Below are 21,143 nucleotides of genomic sequence, written 5' to 3' on the forward strand. Positions count from 1 at the left end.
CAGATCACCCTAGTCGGTCTGGGATGGTCGGGACACAGGTGTCCTCTGAGGCCCCGTGGTCTTTTTCTAGCATCCTCCAGCTTAGGATACGAAATTAACCTATCTTGTGTTGCCATTCAGATTTCTGAGCTTGTCCGTCCATTCATTCTCTGTTACGTTCTTTTTACCAATCTGGGAGATGTGTGCCAAGCCCCTTCCGTAGGGGCTCCTGTGCTAAGCGCTGCTGTCCAGATGATTCCAGGGCTCCGCAGTCCCGACAAGGCTCACCTTCGCTCTTGCCCTCTTTACACGCCTTCCCTCTCCTTGAGCCTCTCCTTTCCTTAGTGTCTGATAACTATACCTAGAACTTGCTCAGACTCAGAGACCTGGAGGTCTCTTGGCCTTGCCAGGGCTGTCCCTTTGCCCCAGCGAGAGCACGAAGGCCAGTGCTTGGGAGCTGCTGGAACCCCTGTTCTGGGAGGGGCAGTAACGAGCCCCCCAGCTTGGGATACGACTGGGCTGGAGGGACACAGGCGAGGAAGTTCAGGGTTTCGGCTTCTCCCTGCTCCTGGCACCCACTCTACACACCCCTCTCCCTCCTCCCTGTCTCCACGCTTAAAGAGTTCTCACGTTTGCCCTTCTTCCACAGCTTTTCTCCTACAGTCAGGCTCCCGTGCACTCCAAGCCTGATTTTTCCAGGCGTCCTAATCAGTTTCCCTGCCTTCGTCTGGGCCCTCCATGTCCCTTTAGAGTGTGGCACTCCGATTTACGGTGGTAATTCCCAGGCCAGCCCCCGTGGACACCCCCCATTCCGCAGAACCTCTGCTGCGCGGGGCCTCTGCTCAGACCCTGCCCCTCTCCCCCACCCCCTTTATCTGCCGCTCCCAGAATGTATGCCTCTCTCTATCAGTGTATCAGGCCAGAATGCCTCATCTAAAGTGTATACATTACCTAATAAAATCCTTCTTATTTGGGATTATTGCATCAAATTTTAATTTCCTCACTCGAGCGGCAGCATGTCAGCCTGCCCGTCAGTGAAGGACCGATAGAAAGCAAAAAGCGCGGATAAACTGCACAAATTACTGCCGGCCGATGCCTATCAGCCCTTTGACTGGAATTGACTGGAATTAAGGACTGAGAAATAGGATTTTCTGCCTCCGAATCTGCTGTGGCAGCTCTCGTCGGAAGTCCCCTGCTGCCCCCACGGGCCTCCCCCTCCCCAGGGTGCCTCCCACTCCCGCAGCAAACGGCAGGTTTGCTTTTCAAGGCCTTAATCCTGTCGTGGAAGTGGAGGAGGGGCCGAGGTCCCAGGCTGGCCGGGAAGCTGACGGCTGCGCCCCGGCCGCCAGGCAGAGCGCGTCCTGGCTCCCGTTTGGACTCCGCTCCGGGCTCCCGGCCAGGGCTTCTTTGCAAGGACAGGCAACAGAAGAAGAGACACGCCTCCTTCTGGAGAAGTCCCTGCTCCTGTCGACTCTGTCCCGGCTCTCCCACTGGTGCTGAGGCTCTTAGGGTGAGGCCGCCCGCTCACCTCTCTGTAGCTCTCATCCACCCTCGACCTGGCACACCCACTGGGCACCGAACCCTGGGCCCTCTCGCCTCTGCCCGGGGACGGGGAGGCCCACGCAGGCCCACCCCTGCACAGCCTTCCATTCCCCAGTGATCCTCACCCATCCGACTCCCAGCACCCTATGGCCTTAAGCAAGTCCCTGAACTCTCTGAGCCTCAGTTTCCCCATCCATCCCCCACCACGAGGGGCTGCGAGTAGAAGGTGAGCGAACCTGTGCTGGCTACCCAGCATGGTGCTGGGCACACTGCAGATGCTCCAGAAAAGCCAGTTCTCCCCGTGGGCGCTTAGCCATCCTTGGAGAACACAGAGCGCTCCTTACTTCGAGGGCGCGAGTGTTGATTTGAGGGAGCGAGGGGTCTGAATTTGCTGAAACTGTCTGGAAAGTGTCACGTGTATGTGCATTTCCTGGGAAAGCTAAGGTGCTTTAGCTTTCACGAGATGCTTAAAGCAGTTTGAGGCCCCAGTTCACAAAAACAGCAACTTTTGTAGCATTTGCCGTATACCAGGTACTATTCCAAGAGCTTTACATGTATCACATCTTAGGGGGTGGCAATCGTTATTATACCCATTTTATGGATGGGGAAAACAAAGCAGTGAGAGGTTAAGTAGCTAACCCAAAGGATTCGAGCCCAGGCAGCCTGGCTAACCTAGCCCTGAACCGCCGTGCGGTGCAAGTCCTCTCATCTCTCCGGTCACCTCCTTACGACGCGGATTCCACGTGAAAGGAAGAAGCTCATTGGGCAGGGAGGACCCGTCTCTGGCCCCAGAGCTGAACCTGGGCTCACTCACCTCCTCTCCGCTCTGGAGAGCAGCCGCTGGCGGAGTGCCTGTGGCGGAGGTGCCAGCTCCCAGCCAGGCGGCGGCCACACTTGTCTGTCCCCTTGTCTTTGGAAATAAGTTTCAGTATATTGAAAATGTAATCACCGAGGCTCCGATACAGGAGCTGAGGGTTCCCAAAGGCCCCCATTCCTCCCTGTTAATTCCTTCTCATAACATCCCCAGTCTTTTCTGCCTGTACTTGTATTAAAAGCTCAGGGCTTTATTAAAAATGGATTTATTTACCCAAAAAGAGATGAAAGGCCAATCTTTGTCAGGAGCCCGTCAGATCTTGCTTCATAGAGGCTCAGGTATAGTTTTTCCAGGGGAGCACAAGCATCCTTGTCCTCCGGTCCCCACGACCAGACCGCCCCCCTCTGAGCACTGCCCCCTCTGTCTGCTGCCCCCCAGTGTCCACTGCCCCCCTCTGTCCGCTGCCCCCCTCTGAGCACCACCACCCCCCAACGGCTGCCCTCCTCTGAGCACCGCCCCCCCTCTTAGCACTGCCCTCCCAGGAGGCCCCCAGGGTGAGATGCTCGCAGGGCTCTGAGGACTGAGGGGTCTTCGGCCACCAGGTTCCCTCTTCGCACAGGACAGTGCTGCCCCTGGCCCGTCCATCCCCTGAGGCTCCTGTCCCAGGCCCCGCCCCTCGCAGCCTTGCCGTGGTTGCACGCCTGGGATAACCCGGTGGTTGTTAGTGAGTCTCTGGCATAGTGCGGGGAGGCGCTGGGTCCAGTTCACCAGGCAGGCCCAGCCCCGGCCCAACAGAGCAGGGCAGCCTCGTGCTGCGCCATGTGTGGGTCCTGGCTCCACGGGCCTTACCTCCACAAGCGGTTCCCAAGAGCCCGCCCTGGCAGCTGGAGCCTCGGGCACGAGTCACCCCTTGGGACCTTGTCTTTGGGGTAGGAATGTGAGGAGTGACCCCAGGAGGGCAGCCGGCCCGGGGGGCCCTTGTCTACTTCCCAAGTACTTCCCAAAAGACCTCCTGTGGGCCTTGTGTCCGGGCTGCTGACGGGTGCTGCGTGGAAAGGTCTGTCTTCAAGTGGGGAAGCCTGCTTAACAGAGCACGAGCACAAGGGTGACGGGTTCCTTCACTCCTTGACTACACCTTGGAGCCCTGCTGCACTAAAGCACACTGTGAGTCTCCAAGGGAGACATGGCATATGGGGATTTCCCCCACATTTGCATGAGTTGATGCTTGGAATAGTGCCTGACACATAGCAACTGCTTTGCCAATGCTGGTTTCTTAGTGGTCCTTATTATACCAGGACCTTCTACAGAGGCTGTGTCGCCTGGCGGCCCAGAGCACTTTGGAGCCAATTTGAATCCTGGCTTCCCCATTTCCTCCTTGCTTGGGAAGGGTACTTCACCTATGCCCCAATTTCCTTGCCTGTACGTGGAGGTGAGGCTGCGGCTTGTCTCGTGGGTTGCTGTGCAGTTGAATGAGCGGATTCGTGTCGAGGGTCTGCCACAGTGCAAGGCGCAGGGTGAGTGTTCCAGAAAGGACGGTGGCTGTTGCTGTGGGTGTTTTCCAGGTGACCAAGTCTCTCAGAACCCACTTTGGGAGATGCTAGTTTACTGGGCTCTTTCTCTGACTTTGTAACACGCTGTTTTCCCAGGGGATTCAGCCAGGGCTCCCGTCTAAAGGAAGGGCTCAAGGAGGGGGCTGGACACGGTTCAGGCAGGGGAGGGTCAGGACCTGCTTTCTGCACAGCCCTGACCTCTGGGCTGTGTCCATCTCTCTGCAGGAGACATTTCTCCTGAAACTATCTTACCCTCCCGTTGCCAAATCCAGAGGGGCTCTGGCTTGCTCCACACCTAGGCCCAGGAGAGGGTGCAGCAACAGCCGTGAGGGGCAGTCACACCGCCTGGGCGAGTGGGGGAGTGACACCCCTCCTGCACCGTGGCAGCCAGCCCAGGAGGAGCTGGAAGAGAGGCATCTTGCCCGCCCCCTTTTGCGCCCTGGGCCCTACCCACCAGGGCAGAGGGCCTGTGTGTCCAGGAACAAGCTTCTCTGCCCAGGAGAAGGCACGCAGATGGTGCTGGGTGGTGCATCCTGCAGGCTGGTAAACGGCAAATGGGCAAGAAGCGGTCAAGGCCACAAGAGCCCTTCATTAGGAGTGTGAATGCCAGGACTGATACTTCCCCAGGGAGTGGGGACAGGGCCTGCCTGCTCTCCATCGCCCAGGGAGAAGTGCAGCCTGGGCCGGGACCTCAGGGGGCACAGGTGGGCGACATCGCAGTAACTGACAACTGCGATGGCAGTGGTGCCGTAGTGTCTGGGGAACAAGGCGAAGGTTGCCCTGGGCTACGGGTGACTCAGCAAGAGGTGGTGGAGCTGGTGACGTTAGGATCCTCTCATTTGTTCCTTCATCCTTTCATTCATTCATTCACTCACTCATTCACTCATTCATTCATTCACTCGACATTTAAAGGTGCCTGTTACATGCCAGGATCTCTTCCTAGGAGAAACTTTTATGCCTCCAAACCTTTGCATGTTCTGTATCCATCCACCAGGAGCACCTTCCTTTTCATTTTCTCTCTCTGGCAAACTCCTCCACGTCCTTCACGTTCCGTCCCAGCTGTCACCATTTGTACAATCCTCAGCCAGCTCCTCCAGGGGGACTTCTGTATGTTTTGGACATTTCTCCATCTAAGCACCTCCTGTGTGTGTATCAGCTGTCCACACATTGTCCTTGCCCCTTCACCTTGGACTGTGTGTGCCCTAACGGCAAGGGCTGCTGACTTTCCATCCTGATAGCCCCAGCTCTGGCCCCTTGTCCCCAGTAGAGCTGGGAGAATGCATGGGGTATGGGCAGAGCTGCTGAAGCAGGAGCTGCCGGGTGCAGTGCTGAGTGGGATACAGTTTGTTGTGCCCTGATGGTCTCTAGGGTCGCTATGGGTCGTACCTAGAGATATTTGCTTGCAGGATTTACAATATTTTTATCCAAGTACGATTGGTCCAAGATGTTCTCCTTTACTAAGACTTCAAGTTAAGCCATGTGCCTTGAGCCAGGGTTTTAACTGTTATTAAAATAGAGCAGACTGAGGCCAGAGAGATGCAACAACCGATCTGAGGTCACACGGCAATCTGATGGGAAGCCGAGGTGGAGATCAAATCTCGTCTCCCTGCCTGATTCTCCTCCATCAGTTCTTCTCCCATGGGGTGGGGGTGGGGGGATTGAATGAAGGGAGGTGAGGAGGGGAAGGGAGCCTCTCCAAAGGACCCCGGGGCGTTTGCCTGGGGCACCCCAGGGACAAGGAGGACAGCTGAGGCTGGGCACCCGGCACCTGCAGCCAGGCGTCCTCCTGGGGCCAGAAGCCGAGGGCGCCCAGACAGCTACAAAGAAAGAGTGCAGCCGGGGGCTGGGCGGCTGAACTCAAGGCCCTCCTCTCTCCCTCCCAGGGCACGACAGTGCGCGTCATCACTGCCATCGACCAGGATAAAGGGCGTCCACGGGGGATTGGCTACACCATCGTCTCAGGTAAGGCCAGGCGGCCCCTGCCTCCCACCCCAAGAGGAGCCACTGTATTGATGTCAAGGGCTGGGGAGAGGTCGGAGGGGCCTGTGGGGCAGTGGTAGGAGGGGGCCTGTCCCCAAGACACTCCTGGCCCAAGAACCTAGGAAGGGGACTGCCTGAACCGAGAGAGGAGGCGCTTGGGAGGCCAACGGAAGGGAAAATGCCTGGGGCTGCTTGCGTGGTCTTGGGGGCAGGAGCACATGCCAAGATCTGAGGCAGCAAGGCACTCGGGGCCCTGGCCTGGGACAGTGTGACGCCCGTCTTACCCCCATGGTTTCGCTTTGTTTTTCTTACTGGTGGAAAGGCAGCTTACATCATCTCTCTAGAACAACTAGAGCTGCATGTCTGAGGGCCTCATGTTCTTGTTCACGGTTCTAGTGCATTTCCGACCACTGGAAGGTCATGCCTTATAGGGAATGCTGTGGGGGGACATAAGCCTCCTCCCCCCCCGGGTCCCTTGGCTGAAGGGAATAGTGCGTGACGTGGAGCTGGTTCTGAGTGACGGTGTCCCAGGCCCCACCCCTCACCCCGAGAGTGATGAAACGGCAGCTCTGCCTGGCCGGCTGCGCGGGGTGGTTTGGGAGCGAGGGAGCTGGGGGGGAGTGAGTGAGAGGACACTCCCCACCCAACGGGCTCCGTCCACCGCCACCCCATACGGGCCCCATGCAGGGCCTCCCTGCTCACCTCGCTAGGTGGGGAAGGGGTGGCCTAGGGCGTATCTTGGAAGGCCAGGATGTCAGCTCACCCCGCCATCCCTCCTACCCCCCCACCACCACTCCAAACAGCAGGAGCAAGCCCTGCTGAGGCATGGGCTCCCTACAGCGCAAAGGACAGTAAGGGGGAGTAGTGCAGAAATCGGAGGGCTGCGTCTCTGGAGACAGATCGCCTGGGGTGGGTCGCTTAACCTCTCTATGCCTCAGTTTTCTCATCTGTAAAACGGGAGTAATGAGTACCTACCTCGGAGTGGTTTAAGGATTGGATGACTTAATACATGCCGAGAGCTTAATTAGTGTACGTGAAGTACTTATCACCGCCAAGCCCCTAATAATACCCTTGGGAAGCTGGGGGTTAGCTGGTGGGAACACAGGAAATTGGGTATTATGGTCTTCCCGTGACCTGTAGCTTCAGACATGACTGTTCTCGTATCTTTAAGCCCAGGGTACCTCAGGGCCCAAAACAAATGCCAGCCCAGCAGGAGTGTGGATTTGAGGCTGTGCTATCCAACCCCATCCCCAATTCTCCCATTCTGGTGTCCAACACAGAGTAAGCCCCAGTATGCATTTGTGAAATGAATTAATGAATGAATGAATGAAGGAGCAAACAAAGGAATGCACTTCACCCCTCGGGTAGTGGATTGTGACACTCCAGTATGCCCAGGCATCACCTACCAAAATAGAGCCCTTAGCACCCACAGAGACGCTCTTCTCGCAGGTCTGGGTGGGCCCAGAGATCTCCTTCCTCACTCACCAGCGCCCCAGGCAGTCCCTAGCCAGTGTGGAAAAGCCGGTCCTGGGAAGGAGAGCCGTCTGCAGAAAGGCAGAGTCCCACTGAAAATTTGGGGGCCCTTTTGGGGTACACAGAGGAAGAGGGAAGCCTATGATGGTGCTGATCTCCTTCAGAAGTTTTGCAAACTGGGGAACAAAGCCAGGGCCTCTGGAGGTGACAAGGGGCTCGTACTAAAGGTCTGGGGCGCACCAGGGAGCCCCGAGGGCAATGGAATTGTAGGGTCTAGAGGCCCAAGGCGGCAGCGTGGAGGGCACACCCGGCTGGGTGAAGCGTCTCCTCATCTCCTCACTGCCTCTGCTGGTTCCGGACGTGCCCCAGCCTGGATGGGGACAGGAACCAGCACCTGGCCGGGTCTTGCCCAGACAGGGGTTCCCACCATGTCTCTGGGAGCCCATCCCCCCAGGCACTTGTCTATTCCAGATTTGTGTTGGGTGCCGGCAGCCAACCTTAGACCCTCAGGTCCTCTTCAGCCCTCAGAGATGGCTCCAGCCGGCTCCAGCCCCTTCCCCTCTCCTTGGAGCAGGAGGCTGGAGGGTGGGCAGCTGAGCCCTGGGCTCTGGAGCCTGGAGTCTGGACACTATTGCCTACACCCGTGTCCTGTGCCTTCCAGGGGCATAATCTCCTGGGCTAAGGTGAGAATAGAGACCCAGGATGTGAGGGCATGTGTGCAGAAGTGAGGGTAGGAGGCAGAAACTTCTGGAAGGCCTGGAGCACTTAGTAAAGCTCAGTAAGATTCCCAATGACAGCACAGATGTGCCCTGAGGGCTTTTAGAAAAGATGACTCACGGGCTTCCTCTCGCATGCCAACTTGGATTGATTGATAATGGCTGCCTGAAAAGAATCATGAAACCAAACAACCTCTGTGCAAAGGAGTGCGGTACTCAATTGCTAGGGTCTGCTGTGGGTGTAGAAAGGGAGAGTGTAGCAAGGATGGCAGATATTTGCCACCCTTGGTAAGTTGGCACTGGCATTGCACTCACAGGGCCACCCTTGATTTATCTGTAACTACCCACTGCCACCCAAATCCCTGCCAGAGATCAAACAGCTTGAGCAAAGGGCAGTTCTTCCCTTTCTCTTCCCACCCATCCTGAGCACCTGGCACGACTGGACGGGCCTACCCAGCCAGTTCCCACCCACCTCCCCTCTGGCCCTGGGCTGCCATAGTCTCCCTGTGAGTGAGCCCCAGGGTGACGTGCAGCAGGCAGGTGGGCAGAAGGGCCAAGTCCCCAGGGGAGCAGGTGGACAACAGGTTAGGATGTGGCTTTCTGTCTACTTCCTTGGGCCGGTGTGGACACTGCTGAAAAGAGCATCGTCCTCCTAGGGTCTCCCGTACCTGCCTCCTGGTTCTTGGCCGGTGCCCACGGGCTTGAGGCAGACAGGAGGGAGGGCTCATGACCCAGCCTCACCCTGGGAGGGCGGCCTCACAGCTGACGGCCCCCAGTTGGTCCTGAGTGCCCCGGGGGAAACCTGGGCCAGCTGGGTGCCCTGGAACATTTTCATTTGAAGGAAAGAACTGAGGGCCGTGGGGGCACCTGGGGCCAGGCGAGAGTCCTGGGGGCCACTGGTGTGAGTGACCCAAGGTGCAAGGCGCCTGGAGAGCCAGGCTGGTGGTGGCTCTGTCTGCAAGTGGGTGAGCCCTGCCCACCCCACATGGGTGGACACGGGCCTGAGCCCACACCGATCCCGGGCACATGGTAAGCCTGCCCAGCTGCGCTGCGGCCGTGTCTCCTCCAGGCTGTTTATCAGCCCTGCAGCCGAGGCGATTTATGTCTGCGTATACCAGCGCTTGCCCCATTACTAAGGGCCCCTCTGTTTTGCCAAGAACAAGGAGTCATTGCCATCAATTTGTCCTCAGTCTCTCGTGGCCAGACTGGCACAGTCCCATCTGCTCCCTCGGCCTGTGCCTGCATTTGCTACACCCCAGGGGCATCGTTTCCTCCAGGGCCAGACCAAAACAGGACTGTGACGGGCTCCCATCCTCTGGCCTTGTGCCTCTCCTACCAGAGAGAGGCCTGCTTCGAGGGGCATCGGCACCCACCCCACCCAGAGCACTGGGCTTGAAGTCCAGGGTGTGCGTGAGAGGCCCGCGCTGCCCCGGCCAGCAGCGTGTCTGAGCCAGACACTGACCCTCACTCTGCCCACACCCGTCCGTGGCCTGGGCTAATGGCCTCCGTGGTGGGCAAGAAGGTGCCGGAGAGACCGGAAAGGGCCTTAAAGGTCAAGGATTACTCACTGTGGAGGACAGACCAGGACCCACGGCTCCTTGGGGCTCTGACTCATTCATGTCTTCTTCCACTTGCTTATTCACCGGTAGAGAAGTGGTAGAGAGTGCCGGCCTTAGAGCCGCGCTGTCCGATTCGGTAGCCCATGTGGCTCCTGGGCACTTGAAATGCGGCTGGTCCAAACTCATCGTGCTGTCGTGTCTACCACACAGGGCTTCGAAGACTTAGCCTGGAAAAAAGACTGCAAAATATCCCATTTATAATGTTTTCTAATGATATGTTGAAGGGGTAATAGTTTGGCTGTAGTAAGTGAAATAGAGTGTATTATTAAAATTAATTTCACATTTTTAAAATTTAAAAGTACACGCATGGCCCACATTCTATTCCCGAGGATGGCTCTGGCTAGAGTTAGAGCGCCTCGGCTCAGCCTCAGCCGCTGGCCAGCGGGGTAACCGTAGAAGCGTCAGTTTCCCAGTCTGGGAAGTGGAGACGATGATAGTGCATGCTCAGGGGGCACTCTCAGGAATAAATGAGCTAAGGCGGGTGACGTGACTTAGTAAGCGCTCAGCCGATCTGAACTCCCGGTCTCCACCCGCGGTGGATGGCGTGTCTTCCGAGAACTGTGCCAACGTCCTGAGAGGTGGCGGTGACCAAGCCGCTGTCTTGGTGTGGTTTGGCCGGGTGACAGATCGGTAAGTGGGTGACTTCCGTCTCCTGCTGTAACGCTCTGCGGAGGAAGCACGGGGTAGGGTGACCGTTGTTGATGTGGGGTGACGGTTACCTGGGTGACTTCGTTTCCTAGGGCTTCTGTGACCAAGTACCACAGGCTGGGTGGCTTAAAACAACAGAAATGCACGTCTCCCGGTCCTGGAGGCTGGAAGCTGGGAATGAAAGCAGCATGTTGGCAGGGCACGCTCCCTCTGAAAGCTGTGGGGGAGAGTCCTCCCCAGCCTCTCCCGGCTTCTGATGTTGGCCAGCAATCCTTGGCTTGTAGCCGCAGCCCTTCAAGCTCTCCCTCGTCTGTGTGTGTCGTCTCTTGTCCCCTTCTTCTGAGGACACCAGGCATATAATTTAGGGCCCACCCTACTCTAGTATGGCCTCATCATCACTAATCCCACCTGCCGTGACCCCGTTTCCAAATAAGGTCACGGTCCAAAGTACTGGGGCTTAAGACTTCAGCATATCTTTTTGGGGAACACAAACCAACCCATAACACTGGGTGTCCATTACACGGAGTGAGGAAGAACGTGAGTGAGGGGCACCCATCCCAGCCACCAGAGGGTCTAGAGAGACTCGCAGAGGAGAGAGCGTCCGAGCCGTGAAGTGACTGGTGGGACGGAATTAGCCAGGAAAGACGCAGGAAAGTCTGTTGCAGGCAGAAGGAACAGCACGTGCAGATATGGGAGTAAGAGAGTGTGGTGCATTCGTGGAACTGCCGTGGTTCAGCATGGCTGAGCCGAGAGCACACGCGCAGGCCTGGGAAGAGAAGAGTCTACGGGGGAGGCGAGGCCGGGCCATGCAGGGTCTGGAATGCTCAGCCAGGGCGTTGCTTTGCCCGAGAGCAGCAGGGAGCCACAGAAGGGCTCCTCCAGGGAGGGCCGTGGCCAGTGAGAAGCTCACTGTGGTCAGAGAGGAGTGAATGGGCTGGGAGGAGGGGAGGCCAGTGGGAAGGTCAGTGTCATGTCCAGCTGAGAGACAGCAGTCACCCCAAATGGTCAGCCATGGTGAGGGGAGAGAGACAGCCAAAGCAGGGCGAGGAGGCAGAGTGGATGAGCGGTGACTGAGGGGACGAGAGGTGTAACCCAGGAAGCAGCCCAGGACTGGCCCGTGGCCTGGGGGCACCTTCAGAGGCCCCCCTGGGCCATAGACCTTGCTTCATTTCCAAATCCTACTTGTTCCAGAGAGGCACTCTCTTTTACCAGCCAAGTGATCTTGAACAAGGTATTTCAACTCTCAAAGCATCCGTTTTTCCATCTTTTAGTTGGGGCCAGTGGTATCTTTCTCAAAGAGTTGTGAAAATAAAAGTAAATGAGACCATTTCTAGAAAGTGCCTGGCATTCGGTGAGTGCCTCGCATGGGCCGGCACACAGCAGGCCCCCAGCCAACGGCAGGGCTCGCCACCCTTCAGGAGGCAGTGAGAGGAGCACGTGCCGTGCTGCCGGAAGCCGCTGTTTCTAGCTGTGGCCACGCTGACGTCTCAGTGAGCTGGGCTCAGGCCGGGGGCGGGGGTGGGGAGCAGGAACCAGGCTGAGAGCTTCTCTCGGTCAGCCCCAGGGCTCAGAGGCCCAGGATTCTGCCTCGCCATCCTCTGCCAGCAGAGACGCCAGACTCCTCTTTTCCTCATCATCCGCTGTAGCGAGCCCATCCACAAGAGGCTGTTCAGCAGTGGTTCTCCAAGTGGGGTCCCAGCACCAGCAGTGTCGGCATCCACAGAGAACCTGTTAGAAATGCACATTCTCAGGCCACCCCCGACCTGAAGAATCAGGCACCATGGGGTGGGCCCAGCCACCTGGGCTTTAATGAGCCCCCAGATGGCTCTGATGCTCTCTGAATCCATTTCCCCCATTGGAAGCATTTTCATTTCCTGCACATACTAGCTGAGGAGTTCTGTCACTTGGTTCTCTCCTTCCCGTAACTGATGTGACATGACTGCTCTCCAGTGTGAGAAGGGCCCTTGCCATCCTGGGTTGCGTGGATTCAGTGAACAAGCCTGCACTGGCACTTCCCTGCACTACAGCCTCCATTTCAATCCAGACCCCACTCCCCTGTCCTCTCTTGGGCTGAAGAGGCTGAATCTCTTCTGTGCCTTGCAGCCCACAGCCCTCTCCCCATCTGAGTCATTGTCCCTCGTCTTCTGAGGCTCTGGATCATCTCCCAAAGTGAGGGAAGAAGAACCCCTATTTACTGGGTGCCTGCCTTCTGCTAGGCACTACGTGGACACAATTCACTCCTTGCAACAGTCTGGGAGGGGCAGGCTATTACTCCATTTTATAGACAGCAAAAGCAACTCTGAGAGGTTGGCCAAGGGTCCCAGCTACCAAGGGGCAGAGCAAGGATTTGAACCCAAGTCTTTCAGGCTCCAGAACACACCCAATTTCCATGAGTACCCCTGGGGCCCAGCTCCAGAGTTTCTGGTTTGGTAGGTTCAGCGTAGGGTCCAAACACTGGCATTTCTAATAATTCTCAGGCAATGCTGCTGCTGCTGGCCTGGACACCACTTTGAGAACCACTGGTCTAGAAGAACATGCCTTTTCATCAAGGGCCATACTGCCCCCAAGGAGGAGAAAATATGTTCTTGGAGAGGGGCAAAAAAAATAAATAAATAAAAACAAAACAAAGCAAAACACTATTTTTATGGCTAAAGCACAGATATACATTATATCTGTGATATTGAAATTTCATGGCAAGAGGCAGTTAGGGGGGGAAATGTCTAAAAAGGCTCCTTAGGGGGTCGATAATGAAAAAAAGTTTGGTAGGGTAGAGAATAGGTGAGAAGTATCAGGCCCAAGCTCTTCACCCTCAGCCTGAAAGACTGAAGGGACCTGCCCGGGCCCTGTCTCCAGATTTTACTTTTAATGCTACCAAGTGAGGAGCGGTTCCTTGTATCGAGTGCTTGGAAGGAAAGTGCACATGGGTGTGTGCGTAGGAGAGAGGAAGAGAGAATAATCAGACACAGTCAGGCTTGCGCAACCCCCTCCTCTCCCCATATGCCAATAACTTAATCAGGCCCCTAGCCATGGCTTGGTGGGGGGCAGCTATCACAGGAGACCATCGTGCGAAACACTTCAAAGCCTTGTGATTAAGCTGCTTGGCATTTTCTCCCTCTAAGAAGTGAAAAATCAAGAAAAGCTGCACTGCTTTGAAAATCTGAATCACACGCCACAGCTCCTGGCTTGGGTTGCACAGCAGGTGCCTGGGAGCTCTGGGGACTTGAGGGCATCTGGCTGAACTTGGAGGAAATGGCCCACCCTGGCTAGAGCCAAGAGATGGTCGGGGAGGGGAGAAGTGCACATCAGACAGGGATGGTGGGGCCAGCTGGTGGAAGGCATGGAAGGCAAAAGAAGTCAGTTCTTAAGTGAGTGGGTAAACACGGGCTGCCAGAAGATTCATTTCATGGGAATTATGAGGTTGGAACAGAAGCACTGGAATGAGGAAGATCTGCCAACAGGCTACCACCCCAAATCAGCCTTGTGGACAGGAGGACCATGTGGAGATGTGCAGGAGGGAAGTCAGCATACTTATAGGCACTAAGAACTCCTTAATCCCCCACCCAAGGCAGACATCAGTAATCAATCGCTGCACACTTTCCCACTGAACCGGATGTGACCTCTAAGTCTTCCTTGCCCAGCCTTCCGGCAGCCACTGGCAGTTGATAGGCATGCTGCCTCAAGCTGGATTGAAAGTGCGGTAGGATCCATGCAACCATGACCCATGTCTTTCTCCTTTTGAGAATCCCTAGGGACAGAACCTTTGGAGGGTTTTTTTAACCCCCTAACTACAATTACACTTGCATTTTACCCCCAGTTCTTTCCCACCACCGTACCAAAACAACAATATATCACACCAACACTGAATTCCTCCTGATGTAAGCCTCCCCTTAGCCTTGGTCTCCCCCACTCTTCTTTCCAGGGATGCCTCTTTGGGGATGCATCTTCCTGCCAGCCAGCCTTTCTCCTGATGCTTGTACACACTCGTGTGCCCTGCCTTTGTGATAACCAGAGTCTTTACTGCCGTGCTTATGATTCCTAGTTCTCCCATCTCCTTTAATGAGAGTCCTTCCGCTCTTGTCAGGAACAGTGCTTGCCCCTCGCTTTCTTTCCCATAAATAACATTGGTCAGTGGACTTTTAAGAGGTTTCACTGCAGCTCAGTCAGGGACCCTCACTCTCTGCATCTCCTCTTTCCCGCACTCTCTTCGTGGGCTATAGTGCCCTGTGGGGCACCCCTAAGACCTTCCCCCTTGGGCCCAACCAGAATCTTCTCTGCTAAATCTTGAGTCCCCCTACCTGCCCCAATAGGGAATGGCCCTTATGGGGCCCCATCGTCAGTCAGCTCAGCTCAGAGACTCCTTCCCCAAGGCTGGCACCGAGTCCTGCCTGCAGGTTTCCTAAGAGGTGGGGGCTGTCTTTCTAGTCTGGTTCCCCCATGCCAAAAGAATTTTGTCTCTTCCTCTTTGGCTCTTTTCTGTTTTGTCCTCATCTCCAAGATAACTGCTTTGTGTTAGATTTCCAAGCACTTCGAGTTCTTTGGAGGATTATGAAATTGCCCATCATTTATTTTGTGTTCTCGTTCTCTCTTAAATCTGTGGACCTCAAGTACACAGAATTGATTTAAACATAATTCTTGGTTCACGACCAGCATTGGTCCATGCGTGGCCCTCTTCCGTTCATTACTTATTTTTTAGTCTTTTGAACACCCATGAACCCACCAGCCAACCCAGAACTAGACCGCTACTATAGCTACACCTGCCTGTGTGCCCCTCTTCCACCCTTCCCATCTCCCCATTCAAGAACTGTATCTTGAATCTTGCATCTTTTTTCATTCTCTTGCTTTTCAAAAATATTTTGTCACATATGTGTTAAATCATATATTGCTTGGATTCAGTTTTCATTGAACTTTATTAAAAAGTATCATCTTATACATAGTCTCCTGGGACTTGTGTTTTTATTGAATATTACTTTCTGAGATTCATCCATGGTGTTTGATGTAGGCATAGTTTGTTCATTTTTGTGATTGATAGTATTCTATCATGTGGAAAGCCACAGTTCATTTACCCATTTTCCTGTCAGTGGTCTATGGGTTGTTTTTTTCTTCTCTTACCACACTGTACTGTAAGAGACACACTATTTCTTACAAACTATATGAACATCTTGTACGTGTCTCGGGACACATGGGAGAGCTAGCCTTGGGCTGCACACATTCCCTCTCACCCCCTCTATAGCCCCAGAGCAAGGCTGTCTCTAGCCATTTTACAAGTGAAGAAGCTTGTAAAACCCCCGAGGGTCATGAAACACACTTAGGGGGTACAGGGCCTATAAGCTGTAGGCCCAAGATCCAAACCCAGGTCTTCCTGCTTCCAGAACACACTTGCTTTCCTTCCACCATCTCTTACTATTCTGCCTGAGAAACCAAGAGATCCGTGCCAACCTGCAGGGCTGTGCGTCAGTCTGGAGCCTGGGATTGGGATTCATTCAGGCATTCAACCAATCGATGGCTATTAATCGAGTGCCTGTTGTGTCCGAGGCTCCATGCTGGACCCTAGGAAGCAACTCAGAAGGATCAGCCACTGTCACTGTGTCCTGGAGTTCCCATGCTAGTGGGGAAGAGAGGTGATAAATAAATGAGCAAAGGCAATGTTTCCCGGCTGCGTTAAGTATCAGGAGGAAAATACCAGAGTGGTGAGAAGATAACCAGGGCAAGGGCCATTTAGGAAGGAGGGTGGGAAGGCTGGGCTGGGGATGTCCCGGCTGCCTGCCTCGGCCTCCCCAGGCTGTGGGGACAGGAGGAGCCCCTCTTTGCTCCCACTTCAGAAAAGGTGTCCAGTATCTTTTGGGGACTTTGAACCTGAGATGAGCCCCTTTAAGTAGCTCGGATTCCCGGCTCCTTTTTTTTCATTTGACTCCCTGGATGACTGCTCAGCTTTCAAGGCAGCCCCCAGCTGGGGCTAATCTGAAATAAAAGTTTTTATTTATCTAGCTTGATACCTGGTGCAAGGTTAAATCATACAAGTGAAAAAGCAATAAAAGAGAAAGATTAAGCGTAAGGTGCCGTCTTAGGCATGCCCTTTCGCAATGTGGTTGCAAAGATACTAAGCCTGAAGCCACCCACAACCCTGCACTGCTGTTCCCCCTGTCTCTGGGCTGGGCTTAGCGGGAGCGGGGAGGAGGAGGAGGCGGTGGGGGGTGGGGGGGCTGCAGGAGGGAGTCGCCCCGGGGCGCCCTGCAGAGAGGCTAAGGGAAGCAGATGGAGTTCTAGTAGCTCAGCCCGTCAACCACCTTCCACCCCCGCGCAGCTCTGATTCTGATTCATGGCTGCCCGGGGGACCAGAAATGTTGGCATCTGCACCTACATTCATGCCAGCCTGTCCATGTCTTGAGTATTGTGTGCTGCCTGTGGGCCAGGCACCCTGGAGAAGGCCCGGAGAAGATGCCTCGGTCACCGTCCCTGCCCGCTGTCAGCCTGGGCTCAGCCTCCTCGCCTGTAAAATGGGGATGTTAACAGGGTTAGTGTTGGTGACAAACACATACAAGAAGAGACACATGTGGGTATTAGTAAGGTCTCAGAAAATCCCAATTTCACTGGCACGTGCCCCTCCTCCCAGCCTGTGGAACCGAAGCCTTCAGCTCCCAGCTAAATGGGGTACAGAGGGGGATCAGCTCCCACATGCTTTTTAGCTGGCCTGCCAGATCTTCTACTTCTGCTCCCCTTGTGGGCACCCACCACGCAAAGCCCCTTGCTCAGGAATGGCCCAGCGTCCCCTGGACGCTCCCTGGCCCTGGGAGCTCAGCGGATCCTGGGCAGAGGAAGGGGCCGCTTCTGTCCCCCGCTGCAGGGGCCTGGGTGCCCTGGCGCTGCTGCCCGGGCCCCTGTGCCCCTGCAGCCCCCATGTGAACGGCTCCTCCAGGCCAGCCTGCACCTCTTCTACTCCCCACCACCCTCCTATCCCCTCCTCTCTTCAGAACCCATGCTTTAAAGCAATTTTTAAGAGAAAGAAAGAAAAGATTTCTATCTTTTAGCCAAAATGTCAGCGAATGAAACCCCACCCGCCAGGTCACCAGACCTGTCCAGCCCAGAGCCAGCGGCACGCAGAGCCGTCGTGAACGCCTGAAGGGCGCCAGGTCGAGCAGGTGCTGCACGAGGCTGGAAGGGGTTTGTTCTACTTGGGAAAGGCGGTCCTGAAGCGTGATTTGGAGAGACTGAGGAAGGGGCACAGGCCCTTGCTCTCCAGCCCTAACCCTCTTGCAGGCCGGGACTCCCACTGGGAGAGCTTTGAAGGCCAGACTAAGGAGCAATAAGAGCATGATAAGGAAAACTGGTATTCCTTAAGAACGGAGTGAAGTGCTTTACGTGCATCAACTCTTTTAATCCAGATAATAGCCCCAGGAGATCCGTACTGTTATCGTTAACTCCATTGTACAGATGAGGAAACTGAGGTCCAGTTGCCCAAGTTCCCACAGTGGTGGGTGGGAGAGCCAGGGGTTGAACCCACCGTCCTCTGTCGCTCAGGGCCTCAACCCTCCCCTCTCCCCCCCCAGGCCCTGCGGGAACTGCTCCGGGCTTGGGAACCACCCGATTTATCTCCGGGCTTGGCTGAACTGCCAGTGCCCCCAAAGTCTCTCTCTCTGCTTGTCAAGTGCTCTGCCTGAGTCAATTAACTTGCTGCCCCCATTCAAATATTTGACCAAAATCCTGGAAACAGAGATTTCAGGGCAGATATTTCAGACATTGATTGAAGTGAGCAAACATTCCCACACAGAATGAATTTATTGCTCACAGCCTCATTCTGTTGGGTTGTGCTCCGTCGCAGGCCTCCCCCAGCCCCCGGAGGCGGTTTTTTGGGGGCAGTGCGGGGATCAGGCCACCTCTGTCTTCCAGCCCGTTGCCCTCGCACCCATCCCCCCCACCCAAGGGCCCACAGGGGCCAAGGCTTTTGAATCCACGCCAGCAAGGCTGAAGGCATTTCCGAGCAGCCTCCAGCGCAGCAAGCGTCTCCTGTCAAGGGGGCCGCCGACCGGCCCTCCTTGGTAATGACGGCGAGTCTTAAATGTCAGCCAGGGCGATTTAGTTGAGGCTTGAAGGGGCACTTTGCAAATGAGGATCTGAGGGCCCGGGAGGCTTCCGGTCCTCCTTAGAAGGCTGTCGGGCTTCCAGAGGGTCTCAGGGGCCCCGCCGCCGCGCTGGGTGGTCTTGGGGAGCCAAGGTAATACAAGGCAGCCCCTCTGCACCCAGAAGCCGGAGGCTTTGCTGGGAGACAGCATGGGAAACCCCTCTCCTCCAGCCAAGCAGCATTTGCTGAGCCCCTGGCACACTCAGTAAGTCTTCCCGGAGGTCAAGGGCGGAGCGGCCGAGGCCCCACCCCCGCGCGCACTCCCTGGCAGTGGGGCGACACTCCTGAGGTGACGTTACGTGGGGCGCGGGCAGGGCGTGAAATAACGTTGAATCTCACACACCGAGACGGCTCGTCCATTCTCCGTTCTCGTTTAGAATTTGTTTCTGTCAATTCTGCCCAGGACCAAGTCCAGTTGGTGCTCTCGTCTTGGGCGCCTGGGGCTCATTTCCCCATTTAACCAAAAGCGAGCAGCCGGCAGTCTCCAGCAGACAAGCGGGTGCAGCTAGGATCTAAGTAGCCTCCTTTTAGCCACTTTACAATTACCCTCTATTTATCCAGATGAACTGGTTCTCCTTTTGTGGTACTTTAGGCACCAGGAACCAAAACTCAGGACCCCCCATGTGGGAGGGAGGCACCCAATCACTTGAGCCACATCTGCTTCCTGCTTATTGGGTCTCTCATTGTGTCTCCTTGTTGTGACATCTTGTTGTGTCATCTCACTGTGCCAGTCCTTTGTGTCAGCTTGCTGTCTTGCTCATTTTCTTTAGGAGGCACCAAGAATCGAACCCAGTACCTCCCATGTGGGAGGCAGGCACCCAACCGCTTGAACCATATCCATTCCCCTCTTAGGATGATTTTTAAAGGAAAAACCTGAGCAAAATAAAGAAAAAATAGCAAACAAATAATGATACACATTGCATGCAGATAGGACAAAGATTTTGAGGGTGGAATACAAATGACTGAAGAGTGGCAAATCCCCATGAAGTGGCGGACGTGCCCGCACCTCTACCCATCTGTAGAGCGGGGAGGACAGTGGAGCTCAGAGGGAGCCTGGGATCACCCTGGTATGTGCCAGGTGCTCAGAACAAGCAGGCATGGTAAGTCCTCAGGAAGCCGTGGAAATGGGGGGCCCTGGCACCCACAAGGTGGTGTTACTGGTACTGAAGGAGGGGTTGGGGAGGTGGGGAGCAGGGCAGGCCAAGCAGGAGGACCAACATGGGCAGAAACTCAGAGGGAGGACTCTTCAGGGGACAGCAAAGGGGTGTGGGCCAAGCAAGGGGGGCGGTGGAGGTGGTCGAAGGCCTGGACAGCCACGCTTAAGGAACGTGCCGCTGTGGTTCCGGGAACCCGAGGGCACTCGGAGCTGGGAGAGGGGCTTTGTGTGAGGCTGTGGGTTCCCTCCTCTTGAGTCGGACCCCCTGGACCAGGAGTGGGAGCCGCCGGCTCATTCACTCTCGCCCCTCTCACGACCTCTGTCCTGGTTCCCTACTGCTGCCAGAACACAGGATGACAAATTTAGTGGCTTAACAACAGGACTTTATTCTCTCACCATTCACGAGGCCAGAGGTTCAAAATGAGTCTCACAGGGCTCGGATCAAGGTGTTGGCAGGGCTGGTTCCTCCTGCAGGCTCCATGGAGAAGCCTTGCCTTGCCTCTCCCAGCTTCTGGGGGCCACCGGCTGTCCTTGGCTTGTGGCTGCAACACTCCAATCTCTGCCGCCCTGGTGTCATCGCCTTCTTCTCTTCCATCATCAAACCTCCCTCTTACGAGGGATGATCCCGGACCATCTCATCTCAAGGTCTCTAACTGAATCACAGCAGCAAAGTCCCTCCACCATGTAAGGTGATGCTCAGAGGTCTCGGGGCTGTTTTCAGCCTTCTGCTGCACTTTACCCCATTCACCTCCCTCCACCCCACTGGCTCCCCGTCACCTCGTCTGCCCACAGTGGCCGTGCTGCCCCCTCTTCTACTGCGGCTGCTCTTGAAATGCCCTTTCGGCTTCTGCCGCAGCTGTCAACCATCTCCATATTATAGTTTTCCAATTTCCAGTTCCCCAGAGGGGGTCTGGTTGCCAGCTCATTGCTGCAAGCAGCATCCCCCCAGCCTGTGATGAGGCCACCCAGGCCAGTTGGTACAGGGGAAAGCAGCAGGGCCATGAGTGGGGCCGGCCCCAGCACTTCTAGGACATTTTGAAAGACAGATGGATAGACCTATGGGACAGGATAGAGCTCTACAAACCAGACCTGTGCATAAATACAGGGACTTGATTCACGCTAACAGTGGTACCACAAATCAATGGGAAAAGGATGACTTGTTTAGCAGGTGGTGTAGGGAAAACCAGCTCACCATATGGAGAAAAATAAAGCAAGATCCTTACCATATAAAGGTAGATTCTAGATGGACTAAAGACCTAGATGGGAAAAGTAAAGTATAAAGCTCATAAAAGAAAATGTGGGGATAGATCTTTTTGGCCTTGTAGTGGGTAAGAACATTGACAGAAGAAAAACTGACCTCTGACAAAGGATTTACAATTCAAAGCAACGTATAGACAACCATAGATGACATAGAAGATTTTTGCAACAATTAAAACCAACAAAGGAATGATAACTAAAATATATAAGATATTCCTATTAAACCAACAGGTAAAGGTTGATAAATCTGATAAAAAAAATAAGCAAAGGATCTCCATAGACTGGAAAACCCA

The 21,143-nt window shown here is 55.2% G+C and overlaps 1 protein-coding gene across 1 annotated transcript in view; it reads left to right on the plus strand.

The window, feature by feature from the left end:
- The window catches only part of CDH23 (cadherin related 23), a 438,368-nt gene that overhangs the window by 186,328 nt on the left and 230,897 nt on the right, over nucleotides 1-21,143 (plus strand). The window contains exon 9 of the mRNA XM_058298988.2: nucleotides 5,769-5,847. Coding sequence (XP_058154971.1) covers nucleotides 5,769-5,847 — 79 coding nt within the window. The remainder of the gene's footprint in view (nucleotides 1-5,768; nucleotides 5,848-21,143) is intronic.

This window comes from Dasypus novemcinctus, chromosome 6, assembly GCF_030445035.2.
Source record: "Dasypus novemcinctus isolate mDasNov1 chromosome 6, mDasNov1.1.hap2, whole genome shotgun sequence".
Classification (NCBI taxonomy): Eukaryota; Metazoa; Chordata; class Mammalia; order Cingulata; family Dasypodidae; genus Dasypus; species Dasypus novemcinctus.